This window comes from Gouania willdenowi, chromosome 4, assembly GCF_900634775.1.
Source record: "Gouania willdenowi chromosome 4, fGouWil2.1, whole genome shotgun sequence".
Classification (NCBI taxonomy): domain Eukaryota; kingdom Metazoa; phylum Chordata; class Actinopteri; order Blenniiformes; family Gobiesocidae; genus Gouania; species Gouania willdenowi.
Genome location: NC_041047.1, coordinates 11,490,018 through 11,512,897, shown reverse-complemented (window position 1 = coordinate 11,512,897; position 22,880 = coordinate 11,490,018). Strand labels below are relative to the sequence as shown.

Genomic DNA, 22,880 nt, shown 5'->3' with positions numbered 1-22,880 from the left:
CCTTTGTGCATGTTTTCATTTTGATAAATTAACCAATAAAAATCTACAATTTCAGGACAGGCTGCATCATTTTCTTTGCAGTTGGAGGACATGAGGGAGTGCCCCAACTAATTGCACATTTTTAATATAGCTAAGTCCCATCAGACGATACTCTTTCTGTAATAATTCTACTCTATTCTAAATGAAAAAGTAAAATAATGATTCTTACCCCCTGAGTCACTCTGCTGTGGCTCTCTTTCTTCCCTTTCTCTTGCGAGCGCGTGTGTGTCAGCTGTGTGTGCATGTTGTTGATTTCTCTGTGTGCTCGTATTGTGTGTTTGTGCGCTTTGGGCATGTGACGAGATGTCCATGTGATCCGGTAGTTGTGGACAGGAAGGTCTCCATCCTTGGGGGGCTCCCAGTTTATTAAAGCATTCACTGTGACTCCCCTTTCTGTCGACCTGGGAGGAAAAAGTTGAAAAGTCAAAACAAAATCACATCGCAAACGTAAACGAGCTCATTGGAAATCATTGACCACCTTTTTGTGTCGGACACTTTGTTAATTTGTTGAATACATAAATAACCCCTTGATAATGAAACCTTGACCTGATCTTTAGCGCCACCATCAGGCCAAATTTTAAAATTAGAACTAGTTTATCTTGAATAGTTTTCATCCAAATCTTCTCAAATTTAATGACAACATTAAAGGTCCCATGTTAAGCTAAATAGACTTTTCTGTGCTTTAAACATGATAAAAGTGCTATTAGGGCTTCATACACATGCCTTAAGTGTTTTTTTCATTGATTCCATCAATCCATAGTTAGAGGGTGATTTGCTCCTTTCTTACTGCAGGGTGAGCCCAAACACCTCGCTACAATTTGATGACACGTTCACACTTTGATGACGAATTTGACACTGCACTGAGCTTGCCGTGATTGACATGTAAACAGACACGTCCACGAAGGCGAGCATTTCAGCGTCCTTCGCGCAGTGCTATGTATGTATTTTCTACAGTCTATGTATGTACCGGTGAACGCCCCGCCCCCACGATCTGTCTCATGTATATAAAGCAGCATGAGCTCTGCTACGGAGTGGGTGGGAGGAGGGCGGGCCGTCCTCTGGCCCTACGTCACCGTGCAGGGAGGAAAAAGTCAGTGTCCTGTCTATAGACACGCCCACTCATGAATATGCATAAGTGGGACGCAAATCAGCCTGTTTGTGTAGAGTTGCTCAGAAAGTGACTTTTCAGAGGCTAAAACTCTGGAAAACAGGCGAGTTTGGGAAAATAAACCTCAAATATTATGTTTTTGGAGTTCTTAGAACAAATGGAGATGGGTGAAAAATAGCATGAGATGGGACCTTTAATGACCACAAGAGTATGAAGCTTATTGGTCGTGGTGATGATATGACCTTCCCTGCAGCGCCACCATCAGATCAATGGGGATGTGACACCTTGTACACAGCTGGGGCAAAAGTGACCCCAATGTGTGCAATATGTGTTCGGCACATTGAAAAATATCCTTATGATCATTTTATGCTTACGGTAATCAGTTGTACCCATCTAATTAGGAAAAGTCATGAAATATGAAGCAAAAAAAGATTTTTTTTAATATTACAGATAGGTGGATGGAAGCTGTCGAAGAGTGTTAAGTACAGTTGCAGAAATGTGTTGAATCATTCTAAACCTGGTGAAATATCTGTTTACCTTTCTGTAAAGTGGGTGCTCGGCTTCGAACCCGTGATGTCTAAAGTCTGGTTGCTGACTCGGAGGTTAAATGGCTGCTCTGGAGGAGAAGGGTCTGCAAACAGCAAAAACATTGATTATGCAAATATGATAGAAAATATCATGAGAAAGCTTTCTTTCATTTATTTCACAAGTAAAGGGTTAATCATCAGGGGTCAAGTGGTTCAGATTGTAAATAGATTAAAGGACGGGGGTGAAATATGGATAGATAGTGGGTCCTCTTTGAACAAAGGGCTGAGGGCACTATTAATTAAGGGAACTGGAGCTTGTTTTCACTAGTTTTGTTAATCCTTATCATCTCTTGAGTTTGACATGAGGAAATAATACATAAGACATTAGGAAACATAAGACAGTTGATTTGTGCTTGGAACAGATGTGTGTGCTTGTGACTCTGCAGCAGTCATGGGCAATTGGCAACACCCAACATAAATGTGCCAAACAATAACTAAAATACACAAAAATGACTCCAAAAATATACAAAATTACTTAAAAACACACCAAATTACACAAAAACACACAAAATTACTTCAAAAATGTCAGAAAAATATAGAAATGACTCCAAAAAAAACTTTAAAATTAACAAAAAATAACAGAAAAATATACTAAATCACTCCAAAAACACACAAAGCCTAAACCCTTTGTTATTTCCTGTAATAATGCTCAGATTGGTCATTATTCTAAATTATGACATGAATTCTTTTTTTTTTTTTTTTTAAACTTGTATGCACATGCTGTCAAAGGTCAACACCACAGGAAGTGCAATCATTATGAGACAGCAATGCATATTTTGTTATTGCAATAAAATACATTGATTTATTTTATTGCCTAATTGTGACCATCACCAGCCCTCCCTAAGGAAGGGTAAGAAATCTTTTTTTATAGGGAGGATATAAAAAGGGAGAGCAGTGTTACACCTAAGTGGAGGGGGAGGGGGAAGGGGAGGGGAAAGGGAGCAGGGAGGAGAGACTCAAGGCAGGAAATAGAAAAGGTGGGGAAGAATAGACTGTTTTGCAGTGAGGGAGAGATGTGAGGTTGTAGAATATATGTGCTTATTATGTTGTGTAATCCAGCCAGTATGGTGACAAGTGTGATGCATAGCTATAATGGTGGTGGCTGTGAACAGGGGGAATGAATGAATGGTAGTCCCTAAAGCAGGTATTTGGGATTAACGTGTCCTAAAGTTAAGCCCAGTATGAGTTTTATCCCACATCCCAAGGCGTGCCAGTGCATCGTATACCAGTATATGTGCAAATAAAAAAAAAAAAAAAAAACGCTACTGCAAACCCAGGAAACTGCCCTGGGCCCGCAGATGCAGCCAGGCCAGCAGAAAGAGGCGGGGGCCAGGGAGCCCCAGGCAACCCCCCCGCGGCCGAGTAACCCCCAGATTGCCCCCAAGATCCCAGCTGAGAGGCAGCCACCGCCCCCCCACACACACATCCGAGGAAGCCCCAAGCAGCCGAGCACCCAGCGCATCCCCCCACCCGACCCCAACCCCCCAACCCAAGGCCCCCCCGCCAGCTTCCAGCCCCCCCCACCCACCCACACCCAAGCAACCAACCCCCCTGAGGAAGGGCCCAGAGAGCCCCCTGCCCGAGATCCCGCAGAGGAGCCAAGACCCCCCGCCCAGCAGACAGCCAGAGCCGCGCGAAACGATAACATGAATGTTGATAATTGTGGCCCTCAGATCTACGGAGTGGTTCAAGGTCGAATCAATGTTTTGCCACTTGCTGCAAAGTCCAAACTAGCACTACTACATACATCAAAGGACATTCCTGACCACATCTTTTTTTGTTGGTCACTACTCGTGTGCTTGTCCTCTGGCTCACTGCAGTGTTTTTCTTACTCCTTTGGCCAGAAAGGATAATTCCAGGTGAACCAATGCGACTTTTTTCACCCTGTTCCAAAGCCAATGGTCTTCTCCAGCCAAGATCTGGTTTCTATCTAAATGCGTTCCAATGTTTTAAGTACGTTCTGAAAATCCTCCTGAGCTTCCCAACAATTTTGTAACACAGGAAATGGCAACGTTGTCCCAATGGTTGTTGTGTTAACCTTTCCCTTTCACAGATTGTTTGTCGATTCCATGATCGTCCACCTGGGTTAGTACATGTTTGAATGTTCTCCGGAGGTATTTCTGTTCTTTTTCTGTCCACTTGGTCCTTGTGGTAACATTAGGATCCTGATTGTTTAAATACGACAGCCAGTTTACGCTCCAGTGGGCGGTGCGAGCGGAAAAGCAGAACTGAAGAACACTATCTCCACTGAAGAGTCATTATTCCTTCATGTTGCAATAAAGATCTCAGATTAAATCGTATATTAGTTTAATATTTAAAGTGCTGTTGTTAAGGGAACTTCGGGGTGGGGGGTGGTAGGGTAGGAGGGAACAACATTAATTTCCTTTCCGTCTTACTTAAGTTTACAAAGCCAATTGGATTTGCAGCTTCAAAGGTGAGTGACACTGGAGAAGCCTGAAGCTCTTTCCAGTAGCAACCACTAAACAGACCAAAAGCAACCACCACGGCTCCATGTTTGTCTCCAAAATGAAATCTTGAGGTTGCCGGTCTTTCAACACTGACTCTGTATCTCATTAGAACCTCAAAACCCTGATGCTGTGTTTGATTTAAACTACAAAATGTATCTGATTAGAACTACATCCCCTGTGGCAGGACCCCACAGACCCCGGGCTGCACTCGCATGACCCAGATGAACAGATCAAAGCCAGGGCAACATGTTGTGTTTCTGCGTGCATGCATGTGTATGAGGGGAGAGTTTTTTAAAGATACACCTCAGGTGCCAGCAGTGATCACCAAATTCTAACATGTGTGTGCGTGTGTATTTGTGCACGCATCTTCAGAACTTGTGAAATCTCTGAAATTCTTCTCCTCAAGACATTTCCTTTCAATCACTGCTGGTATTTGTGCAATCCTAATGCTCCAATGTGTGGGAAAAAAGACTTTTCAAACTCTGGTTAGCATCAGGTCACAGTGGAAGACCTACAAGCATCTCTCGGCATCTGCTAGCGTCCTGATTTGTGACCCCTGACCAGCAGGCCCTGACTAATCAGGCTAATGAAGTGGAAACACCAGACTCTGGTTGTGATCAGATGGTATTTGGTATGTTTAAGTGTGTCTTTAACCTTTAACCCCAGACCTGGGCCTCGATCCTAAACCTGAACACACTCAATATTCCACTGCTTTTATTAGAATTAGCATGCTTAAAGACAATATTAATCATTTGTAAGTTTTATTGTTTTCCAAGTAATTTATATGCTTTGTATACGTTTTTGGTTTGTTTTGTTTGAGTCACATCACAGCCAAAGATAAGTTCTCTACGATGAAAATGATGTATTTGGCTGGTACATTTATCATGTTAATTTTTCATGAAATTGCTTATGTGTCAAACTCATGGCCCAGGAGCCAAATTCTGCCCTTTGGAGGATCCAATTTGGCCCGCAGGAGAAAGTAAAAAAGACAGAGAAAACATTAATCATTGTGTAAATGAAACTCAACAATATTTGCAGGGGCTTACAGTTTTCCTAGTGCTTATATCATTCTTAATGTTAAACAGTTGAAAAAACTCACAATTCTTATGTCAGGGCAAAATTGTTAGTTATGTTTATTAACATATTTACTCATAGACCTTATTCTTTTTAAGGCTTTAAGTTGAGACTTTTCATTTCTGCCGTCTCATGTTTTCTGCTCTCTTCTCGAGGTCAGCTTCCCAAAACACATCTCATCCCTCAGACACGGAGGCATCACACAGTCACATGCCTACATACACTCACAGTCACACATACACACCCAATACACATCCATTCATACACACAAACACCATACACGCACACACCTCCAACACTCACGACAATCAGGAGATACCAGAGAACTGGTTGTTTTGACCTAAAGAAAAAACTGTCTCTTTTCACTCTCTTCTTTCACCTCCTCTGTCCTCTTTATCTCCTGGGGGGAGGAGGGAGGGGGACTGAGATGGAATATATGTGATGAGTTAGAACTGTGGGCCACTCGATCATCGGACGTCCACCCGGGCGGTCACTAATTTTGTCCATCTTTGTACTCTTTTTTATTTAGTTTTATAATAAACCTTTTATTATAAAATCATCAATGCCTCGCCTGGACTCCATCACTCAACCAGAGCAATAAATCATGTCTCCAAATGAGGTCAACCGCAAATTTGCCGTGACACTTACAAAATCCTTCAATATTTCCCTAAATTAAATAGAAATTGCTAAACAAAATCAAGGAAATTTAAAGTGAAGCTCCTGTTGGGACTCACATCTATCACTTAATGCTTGGATTTTGTCTGGTTCTTACATATTTTGTATTTTATGTATATGTAGAAGTACAAACTATGGCACAATAATGTTGAAATTACTCGTTTTCTAGCATAAAAACTGTGGCCCACTTGAGATCAAACTGCTCCGTATTTGGCCGCCAAATTAAAATGAGTTTGACACCCCTGGCTTACATCAACAGACTAGACCAGGGGTCGGCAACCTACGGCTCTGCATCACCAATCAGCGTACCCCTCTGACCATCAAATACGTCATTCAACATACTGCAAAATCTCAGCACGATAAGAGGAGAAATCTTTGCTACAAGTCAAAGATGTAAAGTGACCCGGAGTGTTCATCTCACTTAAAATAAAGATCTTTGTCAGTCTTTGGAAGGGTGTCACCAAGGAAGCCCCGCCTCCTTGGAGACACCAAGCGGAGGGAGAGCACAGAGCTGCACGTCATTTGTTCACAGATTAGCACTCGCTCATTCCTAGACCCTATAGAGGCATCCTAAAATCACTTTTTCACTTTGGATACTATACCAGTATTATAGCCTTGAGTATCGGCAGATACTGATCTCATATAATATCAACCGACTCATACATACTTTTATGACTTATTTTGTAGTGTGGAAAAGGCTTGATCAAGTGATAAAACTCAAACAGAGAACAATAATCAGTAACAGTAAATTAAAGAAAAACAAACCGACAACCTGTGGTGTCTCTCAGTGGCTTAAAGGAATGACTCTTTCTGGCTCTTGAAAAAATAAGCTATTATTCAAAAAACAAACTGAACACATTTTTAACACATCCTGGAGAGTAATGATGAACTGGTTTGGCCTGTTGAACAGATGTGATTGTTAGTAGGGCTGCTGCTGTTACTGTTAGAGATTATTTTCCTTTTTTTGGCTTTTAATAATGTGTGTATTGTATTGTTGTGCATTGTTTTTGCTTTCCTATAAAAGACAATAAACAGATATAGGTATAGGAAAAACTGACCCATTTATCATTAATGGGTTACAAACTTTTTAAACCTTAAATATAAAAATATTCTACAATTGAATAAAATGAAAGAAAAAAAATAGATGATCCTAAAAAATAACCTCAATAAATTCATTAAAAACATTAGATATTATAATGTAGATTGTAGATGCAGGCTGATACTCGTCTTTGTGCTGATATCAGACCAGTATCAGATATCAACATCAGATCGGGACACCCCTAGTAGACACACTGTTTAACATTTTGGTTAAACACAAGTAAAACTTTCAATGAGTGTTAATACAAATTTAAAGGTGGGACAAGAAGATATTGCAATATTAAATCATGACAAGATGTATCGTCAATAGCTGAGTATAAAAACAAAACAATGATCTACTATAAATCAGATTTTTATGGTTAGTTTGTTTTGGGTTTTTTTCCTATTGAGTTGAAAAGTTCATACCCAGAGTCAGTGTGTAAGTATGTCCAGAGTTGAAGTCAAACAAAACCTTAGTTATTTTTACAACTCTAAATTTGTTTTTGGCTTTTTTCTTTTCCATAAATATTGTATTGTAGCTATTATCGTCTATCATACTGTATCCTAAACTCATTGTTAAAATATATTCAATGGGTGTTTTATTTTTATGCCTCACACAAGATCAATTTTCTTCTCCAAAAATTGGCAAGCAAACCTCCTTTTAATAACCCTAACATCTTTAATTTGATGTGTAGCTATGTTTTCAGGGGCATATGAGAGGAAAAGACTTGATGAGGTTAAAATCCAGGGAGTTATTGTTATTTCTCAAATACATCAAATGTTTTGCGTGGACAGTATTTTCTAGCCATGTCTGTGTATTCCCAAAAAGGAGACTATGCTGTTCACAAGAATAAACAGTTTAAGGTTTTTGGCTTTTTTGTTTATCGATGATTGAATTTGAAAAGAAGGGGTAAGCCAAATGGCACCTACGGTATATAAGCCTAGACGGACTTTCAGAAGCTGCCAGAGAAAGTTCAAGCTACCATCTCACAGTCTAAGACGTTTATCAAATTATGTTTAAGGTACAGAGACGTCTATCATTGGTTGTTTTGGAATCAAAGACACCTTCTGAGGTCAGCTGATAAAGAACTTTTTTTCCGGAGTTCGCTCCAACCTGTGGTCATTATTCACAGCGAGACAAGCTGTGGCCAATCATGTGTCGGAGTATTTATACTGCTAGCCAATTCTGTCATAACACTAGTATGACCTCAGTCTGCTAAGCAGAAAAACTTCATCGCAGCTGCCTTTGTGTTTCAATCGTGCCCTATTGATCATGATTTAGTAGAAAACATGGAAGCCCGAGTGTCACGATTTGGTGGGTGGGGGGGTGTGTTTTGTATTAATTTCCATGTGTTGCATGTGCTGCATTGAGTTAATTTTGGTGTTATTAGTCATAGGTTGCTGGCTCAAGTCATTTCTTTTTTGTGTTTCTTTTCAGTTGAGTGCTATTTGCTTTTGTAAGTCATGTTTTATTAGTCTTCTGGTTCATAATATGTCCTGATAGTTTCAAGCTCTTAGGTTTATCTTTATGGTTTCCTGTCATGTCAATATCCATGCTTTGTGAGGGTGATTAGGCACCCTCCTGTTTTCACTCAGGTGTTCCTCACTTCCTAATTACCTTCCCTCACTATTTAAAGAGGTGTTTGGAAATTGTTTATCATCTCTCCTCTCTCCCTGTCAGTCAGCATTATCAATCAGTAAGTTTTTTTGTCTTCATTTCAATAAATCTAGTTAGTCTTTTTAAAGAATTTTCAAGTAAGTTAAAAATGTAACCTAATAATTGATATACTGTAGCTAATAAAGACGGTCACACAAAACGTTGTGTATGTGTTTGAGTATCTATATACATTGGACAATTTTACGTCTTTCTTACCAACAGCTGAGGTTTTTCCAGCGTGGCAATGAACCAGCTGGATTCATGAGAGCTGGGAGTTTTTGGAGATATTGCATTTGCGTGTACATTCTGTTTCCTATCTGTCTTTTATGGATTGCCTGACAGTAATGCTCTTGGGTTACCTTATCTGTCAAGTGAGAAAAAGTAAACAGAGAAAGGCAGGGTGGGAAGTTTCTGACTTCACCTCAGTAATATGTTTTATCCCTCCAACAAGTGACAGAAAATAAGACCAAATAACAGTTAGAAGAAAAAAAAAAGAGCATAAAGAAAACAAGTAGGGCAATTAATTCCTCACAGTGGAAGAATAGTATGGTTTACAAAAATAAGAAGTACTCAAAGTGCGAATGGTGAGTGTTTACCTTTATTGGATATGTAGTGTTTGCTGGGTGTAGTGAAACCTCTGGTTCCTTGGCTGTTGATGGCAGCAACTCTGAACTGGTACCAGCGCTGAGACCTCAAATCTGACAGAACCGCCTCCTCAGAGAGAGTCTGCAAGTACGACCGTAACCATGGACACACAGGATATATTACTATAGTCTGACATATACAATAAACACATCATCATTCATCTTTGCCACACATTTTTTTGTTCAAAAATATAAGATTCAAAAGTGAACATAGAAAGTAAAAGACAGGATATCAGAATCAGAATCAGATACAGTATACTATATTTATCCCAGGGGGAAATTGCTTCTTTTTTTTTTTTTTTTTTTGCAGATGCTCCGGAAATATTTCAAATGAAAAGAAGAAACACTAAAACATTGAAAAAAAAGAAAAGAAAACATACATAATTAATACAAAATACTGGTAATTAACTAGGGATTAAATACAAGAGAATTAGAGTTGAGAGGGTGGAGAAGCTTAAGATGCGTCATGTGTTTTGTTTATTTGACACCCAAATTTCAACACATCCACATAATTTCCTCAACTGTTAACAAACAAAGGCTAGATCTGACCACACCCATCCCTAAATATTTACATTTCAGCTGCATCTACTTATAATGCCCATCACAGATGAAGATGACTTTATCACTTATGCCAGACATTTAAAGTTATAGCATGTAATTTCAATTAAGAAGTCATGTTTTTCTTTTTAGGGTACTGACTTGATGTGTCTCATAAATTGATTGTGATATATTTATTTGACAAAAATTTCAAATTAGGTCAAGTTGTTTTCCCAAACTATGGTCAAACTATGTCAAATCAGCTAACTTTGATTGATTGATTGATTATACTTTATTAATCTCCCGAGGGGAAATTCAGTTTCAGTGACATCCTGACCAAGATACGTGAAAAGGCATCACATATAACATGAGGGGACAGGAACGGGAGAACTGTGGAGCAGCCAGCAGGAGGGGCGGCGCTCCGTTTCTTAGATGAGAAATATGGAACAATGGGTGAGAAGGAGTTAAAAATGATCTGTTGCTCTGATGGTGCAAATGTGGTTATTGTCAAAAATCAACCCATCAGCAGACAAAAACACACATAAAAGCTACCATTCATATACATTAGGTTCATAATAAGTACCGTACTCAATTTTTCGGAGTCAGACAGTAGAAGATCTGACTGCGCCCCCTCTCGCTCTCTCTCTCCCACTTACTCACTAGCACACATGCACGCACACACACACACACACACGGTCGTATAGTTTACTCTGGCAGAATTACAGGGTGGGGGAAGATTTTGGCAGCAAAGCAGCAGACTGATGAGGTGGAAACATGGACTAACATCCATCTTCATAACTGAGATGTTTCATCATTCCAGGCAAATTGAGAGTTATGAGGTAAAAATATGTCACAAAATTGGTGGTGTTGCTTCATTGTTAAAAAAAAAAAGAGAGAGAATCAAAACTCTACAAATCAAAAAAATGCTTTTTAATGATGTTCAACAGGGTTTACCAACAACCGCATGTACTTATTGTGTTTATTCCTCTTTGTGACAATTTGCTCCTGAAACATTCCAAAATATTGTAAAAGATAGAAGAAAAAAACAACTAAAGTTCTCAATCTGAAACAAATTTCCTTTAAAGGGGACATATCATGCTAAATCCACTTTTTTAGCCCTTAAATGCATTTTGTTGTATATTTAGAGTGTTAAGAAGTACAAAAAAGTTTAAATTAGTCTCTTCAGGTGCTCCGTTGATATCTTTATATTCTATTTTGGTCATATTTTTCAATCTGTTAAGATTTTTCTATTCTCTATTACGTCTTTTGAACAATAACGTCACAGTATTTGCAGCGGAACTGCCAAATTGGGACATTGACTCCAGGCCCAACACTTCTAGCAATCCGCCATTTTTATTTCTCGCTTTTATTTTGTAGTCCAAGCTCAAGGATGCCGAAGTTACGAGAAGATAAGTCAAAATGTTCGGTTGTTGGATGTCGTAACCCACACGCTTCATTACAACGTCTCCCAGCATCAGAACCTTTTCAAAGTGCCTGGTTGAGTTTTATTTTTCACGGAAATGTGGCACATCTGTGGGTGAGGTCATTTTTGTGTGCGCGCAGCACTTCAAGGATGACTACTTCAGCAACCAAATTCCTGCTATCTTTGGAGACGACGAACAGAGCACTTCGGTAAGCTGTAAATAACGCTAAAAAGTGTGATGATAAGACGTCCCTGTCATTGTTTTTAGCATTAGCAGTTGCCACCGTCTTCATATGTTAGCGCTGTGTGCTCGTTTTAGATCCTTGATGATATGGCCTACGTGGTTTAATTTAAGTCTAAAGTTTTCATTAGTCATTTAATTTTGCCGTTTTTGTCTCCGAAAAGACTGTATTAAAATGCATTTCGTGACGTTAGCTTGGCGCTAGCGTTAGCTCGACGCTTGTGTTAGCTCACTTGTTAACATCCATATGAAGACGTTGTTCTGCAGGTTCATCATCATTTTCATCTCGCTCCGCCGGGTCCCACTCTGGCTCGAACATGTAAGGCTGGATGGACAAGTCTTCTGTTGTGGACATTTTGTAAATAACGTGTGAATAAAAAGTTTCTGCGACGCTACATAATCGTATCTCTTCTATCAAACTACAAAAATGGCCGAACAGGGTGGAGTTGAACCGAGTGTCACCTCTGCAACCTGGAGAGGGGGCGGAGTATGGAGTGTCTCATTTGCATTTAAAGAGACCGCACCAAAACGAGTTGCTCTCAGAAGCACATCAGAAAAGGGGTAGAAAAGGGGCCTGTGGAGCTATAATAATGAGGAATTCAGACCCAAGCATTGCAGTTCTGCTTTATATAGACCACAACTGTATGATTTATATGTAAAAAGGAAGGATTTAAAGGCATGATATGTCTCCTTTAAATGTATTCAAATAATTGTCTTGTCATTGACTTCTTTGCACACCTGCGTACGTATGCACAAAATTACCCCCAAAATACGCCTACATCTGGGACTTTATTATAATTTTATTATCATTCTAGTAGATATTTAGTTACCATTGATAACGGTAGCCCACGGGAAGCATGATCCTCACTGGGATGAATGCCAACATTCCAACGAGACTGAAGCATTGTAAACGACTGGCTCCACACTGACATAAATTTTGACACCCACATGACCCTCACGCGGCCCTGCGAGTCCTCCATGAAGCTCATCTCTCTGCGGGGCTTCAGAGGAACACCTGCAAGAAGCAAACATGCTCTCAATAAAACTGTTAATAAAGAGACAAATGGTGTTTGACAATATGTTGTACACAACATTCAGCGAAGGGTGTCAACTAATGTTCTCACAGAGGCCACATGGTCATTGGACAACTGTTAGTCCAACACTGCAACACTGCAAAACCCAATTTAACAAGTTATAATATAATATTTCCTATATAATGTATTCATTTAACTTTGCTTGCACATAAATAATAAATATTGGAACTGATTTACTAGTTGATGGAGAAGACTGTGATGCTTTTGTTTACACATGGTCAGGTCTTTCTTGACAATGTTCACAAACTCTCCCAGCCTTTGAGTGTGCTCTGCATGTGTGTGTTTTCTTAGCGATCCTTCAACAGCCAAGAAAAATGTGTTTGACATTAACTGATTAACCTAAACATCCATTTTAAAAGGTGTAATGTGTGCAGTGTTTCTTGTCTGTTACGTTACATTCAGACTACAGGCAAATGTGGCCAAAAACTGATTTTTCAATTTTTGCTAATACACGTCCTGTATACGATCTGTTTCAAATCCGACCAAGACCACTTTCATATGTGGCCCTAAATCCGATACGCATCTGTTATTTCACAATGTGATTACTGTCTGAACGGCCAGGTCACATTTATCCGACCTTTACATCATTGAAATGTGAATAAACGTCAAAATTCTGCATTCCAGGAGGAGGCAGCGTGGAAAAGAGAGTCATTCTAGGATTACTTCATGGTCACATTCAGTTCAAATAAGTCAAATTTAATGTGTAATATGAACAGGACACAGAAAAAATCTGATTTCCATACAAAAAAACTAAACTGACTTGTGCATTAAGACCTGCGTATCCTTATTGTGTTTGCGCTGTAAAGAACTTTGACCTTTGAATGTAGTAGTGTTATATAATATGTTAAAGGTACGGTAGGCGATTTCAAAAGCTAGCATGATTTTTAATGTAGCCTCCCCGATGGCTCCGCCTTTACTCCCCTCGCCCCTCCCCTCTGTGCTACGCCTCACTCACACGCATGCGCACAGCTGCTGCAGAAGAGGAGCTCTGCTCATCGCTTGTATTGTGTAGAAACTTGTCTCATGTCTCATTCAGCAGTAAGTAAACAATTAACTTTACTATTATATATGTTAAAAAACGTGGGACATGAAAACAATTTCAACCAAAAACTTAAAAAGTATATCTGGAGAAATCTACTTTGGTCTCCTGACATGTTTCGACTGTCAACTGCCAGTCCTCTTCAGAGGCATCTGCTAATTTCAGCAAGTTATTTTTGTCTTTTTTTTTCTTAATAAACAAACAACAAGAACAAACAACAACTTCCATGATTTATTAAGTCAAGGAAACAAAGCGATCAGCAGACGCCTCTGAAGAAGACTGGCAGTTGACAGTCGAAGCATGTCAGGAGATGATAGTACATTTCCTGAAAAACTGTTGTCTCAATAAATGAAAACTTAACATATTATTCAAAAATAACTTGCTGGGAGTACAGTGTTTGGCAATTTTTGCAAGTTAAAGTGTGCTTCACCAGGATGAATGATAGAGAAATGGCTCTTTGGCAATTCATTTTAAAACAATCATAAATCTGTTAAACCTATTGTCTCCTAGAAAAAAAGTTTTGTAAAAAATAAATAAATAAAAACATACATAGATAATAGAAACTATGTTCATAATTGCTGAATTAAAAAAGAAGAAAAAAAATCCTGTACTACAGCTGGTCAGACATAAAATTAGCTCTTCTTTACTTTGATTGCTAATCAATAGTGTATGCATTGTCATCACCTTTATATAAGCTGGCTGGTGCTTGACATGTGTGCCCACAGCCATTGGAGCAGCACTTTCTTGAGGATGGACAATGTTGGTCTGATGAGCAGCTTTCCACACAGGCTGCAGCGATCCTGTGCCCGCTGAGGTGGGGGCAATCGCCCTGACGGGACCACGTCAGAGAAACTAGAAACTCTCTGCTCGTCACACACTCAGTCTGTTTCTGGAAGACAGGAGAGATGCCTTGAAACAAGGGTTTTTGTATATGAGCATTGCTGTGTCTGCGTGCTTGGCTGGAAACCAACTAAATGTGAGCAAAGCTTTCAACAATAATCCAAATTACACCGTGCTCCTAGCAGCCAGTCATTCATCCAGCCCGTAACATGCTTCAGTTATTGTGTTGAAAAGCTGAAAAAAAGCTTTGGCTCACCAAGTGATCATTTAGGGCCACACCACACACACACACACACACACACACACAAACTAAGGTTGCTGTTGCATAGACTGTAAAAAAACACACATGCAGAAACACAAACTCACCATTTGTAGACACACCCTTACACATGATGATACACAGACACATGCACATCTTACCTCACAGGACTTTGGAGACAACACTTTCCTATTGTCCCATAGTTCTTTGCATGGCTGGAGGCACTGTAACGAACACAAAAAGACGACAACATAAACACAAGTATACATATTTTTGTGTTAATTTGAAAAAAAGAGGAACAAACTGTACTTATTCAAATAATGCAAAGTTAAAAACTGAACATTAACAAACATTTTCAATGATTAATCAGTAGCATTCACTAACTGTGATTGTTACTTTTCCCCACATTCCATTATCTTTATCCTTACATCAGTATTACAATCTTGAACAGGGTGAGCATTGCGGCATAAAGTTGTAGCATTTACTGTTGTGTTGCTTAAATGTGTCTTAATTGCAAAAAGAGCCAAAATATAAATAAAAAGCTAATTACATTAGAAACTACACGGCTGAGTTTGGCGTATTTTGTTGTAGAGATCTAAGAGTGACTGCCCCCATTGGTTGAACTACAGATATTACAATCACATATGGTGGTTTGTGACATTTTGGTGGCTTCTGATGTCATGAACCACCACTGTTGGCCCCGCCCCTCATATAAAAACTAGCACCTGTGGACTCGGAAGTCTGTCGTGAGTAGGTTGGATTGAGAGAATTGTGAATAGAGAGAAATAGTGAGCATTGGGTAGGTAGTTTGCATTGCATAGATTGTTTTTTGGGGATTTTTTAATATAGAATGAACGTGTCTTAACTGCTCCAGGAGCCCCGCCCATAATAATAAGCGAAATAAATCTTTGCACAAGCGCATTTATGCAAGCAGAAAAATGTGCATTTCCTTAAAAAAAAAAAAAAGCCAAGAAATGAATGCATATAAAAAGGCAGTTTAGACAATGTCATCAATAACAAGTCAGACATATTTTGAGGCAAATATTAAGCCTCCAAGCCCTTGGAATTCAGAAAAGAAGCACACACTGCTGAACAAGCTCTTGTCTGGTTTGCCACTTTTGTGAACTGGTGAATGATGATTATTACCAAATTAAAACCAGACAGCATATAAAAGTTGAGGTTTTAACCCTAACCCTCATTCGCACCCCCTCCCCTTCCTCACAGCCTGTCCCCCCCCGCTCCACAGCATGCCTCGCTTCAATCGTTTCACCATTTCACAGAAAAAAAAAAGGGCAGAATGAACAATTAAGAATGAGCAAATATCTTTTCTAAAGAGCTTGAGTAAACTCCTCAGTGGAAGATTTATTCTCAAAGTGGCAATATTTTCAAAGTACAGAAACAACAGTAGGATTAAACTTGGACTTTTTTCAGTCTCAATAAACCAGTCAGTGAAGTCATATACAGTGGGTCTGCTTTTGTGACCGACGACACATTAAAAGAAGTTGTGCAATGAAGCGTGAGGGCTGGTGATAACTGTGAAGTCAGTTTCTCTCATTTGAGTCATGGAAAAAAAAAAGGATTACGGTCGCTTTGTTCAAAGACCATCTCATGTGTGCAGTATGATTATGAAGCGTTCTATAGAAGCTGTTAGGCCATTTAATCTAGTAGATTGTGATATTTACACATTATTTTTAATTGGGTGATGTAAGAGATCAAACCAAATATTGTGAAAAGACATTAGTTTGCATTAATTCATGACATTTTACAAAAAAGCAGTTCTTTCCCAGATATTTTTTTCAATCAAAAACTCTCTTGATATAATAAGTAAAATGAAATACATGACAGGAAATAGCACATGGGGCATTTTCTGCAAGGATTTTAGACACTTGCATGAGCTGGATGGTTGGGGCCTTTTTTCTCTCTTCACACAAGGGTAAACGAACTCAGCCAAATTATGTGAAATGCATCCATTTGCCTGCACATTTCAACCTAATCATATAGTAACATGCTTACTATGAGAACATAGTTAAAAAGATTTTTTTTATATCACTAACTATTCACACTCTCCCAGTAGCTGTCACATTTTTACCATTCTCAGAGCACCACTGCATTTATGGAAAGCCATTTGAGCATCAGTGATGTCAACAATTGTTCAGCCCTACTAGTACTCATTTGGGTTTCATGGTGCAGGAGTACACTTAAAGCTGCTACCCAGAATTTCTGAGAAATCTATGTTTATGTATCATTCTTTTGAAATGTGAAAAAAATACGTCACTCGTCTTTTACTATGATCTACTGCTGGTGGTCATTCATATACATTGATGTATATAAGTCCCGCCTTCGTCCTTCAGACCCCTATACAAATGCAAGAAAGCACCGACTTTGACCAGCCAATAGGCTTCGACTTCCTGTTTTTGAAACTGTCAATCAAAGTGAATGCTAAACTGTGCACGGAAACAAGATCGGGCGACCTTGTTATGTTCCGCAATGCGCGTGCAGAAAAGTAGAGGCGTGGCTTCTGGTAGATTGACAGAGGCAGTAGGAGGAAGTGACACTGTTTAGGATGGGACATCGAGACATTTCTCAGAAACTCCAGATATCAGCTTTAACTAGTGAAGCAAAAAGTGTGACTAGTAGTACTACTAAGCCTTATATGCTAATAATGGGGCGGGAGCAAGTAATTCAGGCTTTCCATTGGCTTTTAAAAATACTACAACCAATCAGTGTGCTGGATTTGGTTATAATCCCTCCTACCTCATTTGCATTTGGGCATTTAAGGTGCAGCATTGAGGGCATTGCTTTTATCAGATTGTAATTCCGCTTTACATGCACACACAGTAATTTCAACACTTAATGCATTTATTTCTGCCTCTCGCTGTCTTTTCTGTCTGTTCTACACAGTTTATGTTTATGCATGTCCTCTGTGAAAAAGTGAAAGATATAGTGAGTGCAGACAAATAACTAAATAACATCAAGGCTAAATCAGAATCGAAAAACACCTTATTTGCTTTGGGAAATTTTGCCGTATTTAATTATTTAATTCACTCAATGATTCATTTTAATCCAAGAAACAATCTTTCTGTTCAACAGTTGCTGATGACAAACCCTAAAAACGACTGCATTAAAAGAAGTAAAGTACAATATGCTACGTAACAATGGTTACCAGTTAATTATTTAGAAATATTTCACACACAACTGAACGTCATTTTTTTATTGTAAATCTTTGTTATCCTTATGATAGACTCAGCCCAGGGTGTACCTGCACACACCATAACACTAATCAGGATAAACTAATATTAAACATGGTGAAATGTAAGCTTTATCCTTTATTATTAATATAACAACTTATTTGTGGTAAAAACAACTGTTGTTATTCACAAAAACCTTCAACCTACAACCACCTTGATACTTTTTCTTCCCGCAAAAAACACACACGCTCAGAGTCAAAAGAACATACAGTGCTGAAATAAAACCCTAAAGTCTGAGTATTTCTTCACAGAGCTCCCATGGGTCTCATTATTGAGCCACGTGCTGCTCTGAGCTTATCGTTGTCAAAACCTCTTCCAAAACACCTCGCAAACACACACTCATCATCACCAGTCTGAGCCAGGCCACGCCCACTCGTACATTCCTCCTTCACTTTGACAAACTCGGTCCCTCTGTTAGAACAGATCTGACTGAGAAATGTCCAATTTTTCATTTCCATCCACACAGATGTTACAAGTCTGTTGTTACGTCTCTTTTTATGCTTGTCATTTTGGTTCTTCTCTGTTTTTTTTTACCCACAGACTCAATTGAACTCCTCTTTATACTGTATTATTAAAACACAGGTAGCCTGGTAACAAAAAAACTGACATTTTATACTTTCATTTAAATTAAGAAAATCTATTAAAAAAATATTAAACCGATGCCTTGTGTTACAGTTAGAAAATACATACTGTACATATTAGGTTGTGTATAGTAGTATATATACCAACTGTAAATATTATTGGTTTTTTTTATGCAAAGAAACGTTGGGAGGGGGGGAGGATTTGTCTTCATAATTTCTAATGATTAATCTTTTATTCAGCCGAAACAATATGTGCTCTGAAGCCAACTGCAAAAATCTAATTTACCTGGAGAACACATGACTGTCTCTATAAAGCAGGGGCGTCAAACTCATTTTATTTCGGGGGCCAAATATGGAGCAGTTTTATCTCAAGTGGGCCACATATTTTATGCAAGAAAACGAGTAATTTCAACATCATTGTGCCATAGTTTGTACTTTAACGTATACATATAATACAAAATATGTAAGAAGCCAACCATATCTAAGCAAAACGTGATATATATCAGTCCCAACAGGATCTTCACTTTAAATTTAATAGATTCTGTGACCAATTACTATTTAATTAAGAGAAATATGTCATAATTTGAGGAAGATTGAAGGATTTTTTGAAAATTTGACTGCAATCGTGCAATATAGGCACCTGAGAAACTGTGAGCCCCAACAAATATTGGTGGTTTTCATTTACACAATGATTCATGTTTCCTCTGTCATTTTTACTTTCTCCTGTGGGCCTAATTGGATGCTCCAATGAGTTTGACACATGTACTATAAAGAATGCAAGCAAGTGAAATCAGTGTGATACTTTGGACAAAGTTCAGCTGGAAATATGTCGTGTCCTGCCACCCATGATGTGGATATCACTTTAACAGAGTTGGAGACATTGCAAACCCTTTCAAGTGTTCCTTGAAAGCAGTGGCGTCTTTACCCCACTACAAAGCAGACGTGATTTAGGGAAATAAGCAATCGGTCCGCGCTGTTGAATTGGCCTTCAGAATTGTGTGTTTGTGCCAAATTTTTCAACATAAATTCTCCTCTTGTCTCATATTGATGCCAGAATACACAGCACATCTTAAGAGGTCAGGTGAAAAAAAAAACACACTTCCAATTACCAGCAGGGGGTCAAACTGAGACCAAAACTGGTTTTGTAAATAATCTACAATGATTCAGAGACTGCATGGGGAGAGCAAAGAGGAAAAGGGGGAAGTGATGATAGAGTTAAGATGGAGGGTGGCACACACAAGTATAATCTGTATATTCTAAACTTGATATATTTGACTTAAGGAGCAGAAAGACACGTCTGAAGTCAAAGGTGACACAATGAGTTATGTGTGTGTACTAGAGTAGGCGATAGACACAGCTTGGGTCAGAGATGTTACTGTTTAACTCACCAGCACACTGTAGCAACAGAAAGAAGATTAATGACTTTCTATGTGTTTGTATGTATGCACAGTTAGCTGAGGACCTCCTCATATATCTCAGTAATAATTAATCACACGTATAGCCCTTGTCTTTGTGGACCACTCTCAGTTCTGCCACTGATTTATGGCCTCACCTGCTACAATCGAGGGTTGACAGGTACACTCAACGAGAGGGAGGGGAGAGGAAATAGGAGAGGGAGGGAAGGGGAGGAGAGATGGGGTTTTGGAGTGGACACAGGGGGAGAAGGGTGTCTGTTGAAAAGGAGAGAAGAGATGAAAGACAAACAGTGAAACAGGTCCAGGGGAAAAAAATGGAGAGATGGCTAGAGCGGGAGAAGCAAGGACAGGCAGCAGATGTGCTAACTCTTCATACACGATCACCAGTTCAAGTGGCTGTAATGAGAAAAAGGTGATGCCTATTTATTCATGTGTCAAGCTTGTCAACAACGGCTCAGAGCATTTTCCATCTTGTTTACTGCTCTACATCTGTGTAACATTTGGGTGATATTTGACTTGACAAAAACACTGAATATATTTTGAAGGGCTTTTTAAAAGTTAATGACCAAACAAACCGGATCTTCAGCAACAGTAGAATTAAGAGGATTTAAACAAAATAAAAGTAATTCAAACAATAACAGACATCATATGATCAATTGGAGCTTTAAGGGCCTGTACTACAAAGCTGGATACATGTATCTGGGATATCTCTCCATTAGTGGGTTTCACCTAACCAAATATTCTCTGTCAGCGAGATCCTGTACTATGAAGCAGGTTAAATACACGCTCACTTTAACCAAGTTATTTCAGCCAGGCGACGTGCGCGTTCTCGTGAAACGGGCAAAGATTGCAGCATCAGATCAACCACAATTGAGAAACTGTGTAAAGCTACTTATGTCACGAGTGAGGAACAATTCTTTACAAATATATAGAATAGAAATCCATAAGTCAGACCAAAAACAACACTTTTGCTGCAGAAAAAGCAGGAAGAAAAGAATGCAGGCAGGAAGCTTCCAACATAAAAGCGTGAGATTATACAATATTAATCCCTCGGATGACAAACGTACAGCACTTTGATTAGCTTCACTTTATTACAGAGACGTGTTTTTATTCAGGTAGTCCTCCTCATTTTATCACACACACAATGGGATGAGAGCACATTGTTTCACTGTAGTATGTTCTGTTCATGTCAGCTTCTAAAAACTCAGGCTCTTTTGATTGAATAAGGAAGCAAACACAAGAAGGAGTAATGCTCAGAAAGACACAGGGAAGGGAAAGTGGCAAAGGATAAATAAGGAAAAGGGAGAAATTATTTTAAAAATTCTAAAATACGCTAAAAAAAAAAAATGAAAGTGTTTGGAAATCAAGACAATTGTATGAAGATACATAGCTCTGTGGTTGAGCTCGAACCTCCTAAAATACATGTAACCACAGACAGACTCATACAGAATCCTGCCAGCAATGTCTTCCTTCTTCTTTGGTGCTCCATCCCTGCCGACCCTCAATAAGAAAAAGTATGGAAGTGGTCAAAAAGACTTGTCCTTTGAGCTGACTTTATAATTGAGTGCTGGGTTATTTACTGTATTTTATGACACTCAATGTTCTCTTCCAAATACGATGTAAGAATAAGCTAACAGTATCGACCCTTATAGCCAAGTAAGTGTTACATACATCAACCAGACATGAAAGCGAACTTGTTTGTGGGTCTAAGCCAGGAGACCACGTAGACATGATTGTGTGAGGAAAAAGACCAGAGCTGCATATATAAAAGATGCAAGCAAACAAGCAGATGGCTTTGGATACATTGTGTTTACAGCTGTTAAACTAAGCAATAAAGAAAAAATGATATCTGGCTTTGTGGTAACACTAAATCAGGCTGGGATGTCTGGGTAAGTGCAGCCAGATAACACAGGGTAAACCAAGGTGTGCGGTGCAGATGCTCCATCAAAGTCTGTATCAGGTTTTAGGTACAGTTTGGTTTCTTTCTGCACTTTAAATACTGTAAATACTGTTGCCTTTATGGCGATACGCACCTATTCAAGTTGGTTGCAACACGCCAATAACCACGAAAAGACTTCTCGAACCAACCTGGATCTGACTACCACACTACACAGCACATTTTCCCCACCAATCGACTAAATGAATTACCAGTAATTATACTGGTGTGTGTTTGTTTGTCTGTTATTATGATTCCATCAGAAGTATTAAATGGATTTTGATGAAAGATAGACCTTATGCCATGGATGATTCCATTAAATTGTGTAGTGGATATGGATCAATATAATGATTATGGATCAATTTTTTAAACTGGAAAAGTCTCATCTCTCTTCATTCCTGTCTCAGTTCATAATTGACCGATCTTATATGAAATATTACTCAGTTATGTCTGGTTTGTTCCTCAATTACCCAATTGAGTTTCATTTGGATCGGATCTGGATTGCACACACATATGGATCTACTGCATGGTTATTAATGATGATGGAAATTTCTTCCAAGCCTTCAAAGTGTGAAAGATGATGGTGCCATGATCAGGATCACTGATCCAGATAATCTGGCAAAGAGGAGATTAAGTGCTTGGCGGAGGTTAAAGCTCTATGACTGCTTTGGATTTAAAGTGATTTGATCTTTTATTCATTTTTTTTTTTATCAGTTAATTTAAATGTGTTTCCTTTTTTCTATCATTTAATTGTTTGCATTTATAGTTTTCTTCCAGCTTATTTCAAATGGAAAAATTAGGGTTTACAAATTCTATGATATCAACAATTAATGCATGGAAACAACCCCGAAAGGAGCATTTAAAAATCACTTGAAAATCCAAAACTGACCCATAAATGTAAGTGAATTTCACAGTGAAACATATCAAAGATAGTCCTT

At 38.9% G+C, this 22,880-nt stretch overlaps 1 protein-coding gene across 2 annotated transcripts in view; it reads right to left on the bottom strand.

The window, feature by feature from the left end:
• anos1b (anosmin 1b) overlaps positions 1-22,880 on the bottom strand; it is a 55,762-nt gene that overhangs the window by 14,709 nt on the left and 18,173 nt on the right. For both annotated transcript variants that reach the window (XM_028445614.1, XM_028445612.1), the window contains exons 3-8: positions 14,924-14,986; positions 14,348-14,552; positions 12,361-12,545; positions 9,282-9,411; positions 1,685-1,778; positions 209-440 (exon numbers count right to left, since the gene is read on the bottom strand). In XM_028445614.1, the coding sequence (XP_028301415.1) occupies positions 209-440; positions 1,685-1,778; positions 9,282-9,411; positions 12,361-12,545; positions 14,348-14,552; positions 14,924-14,986 (909 nt within the window). The remainder of the gene's footprint in view (positions 1-208; positions 441-1,684; positions 1,779-9,281; positions 9,412-12,360; positions 12,546-14,347; positions 14,553-14,923; positions 14,987-22,880) is intronic.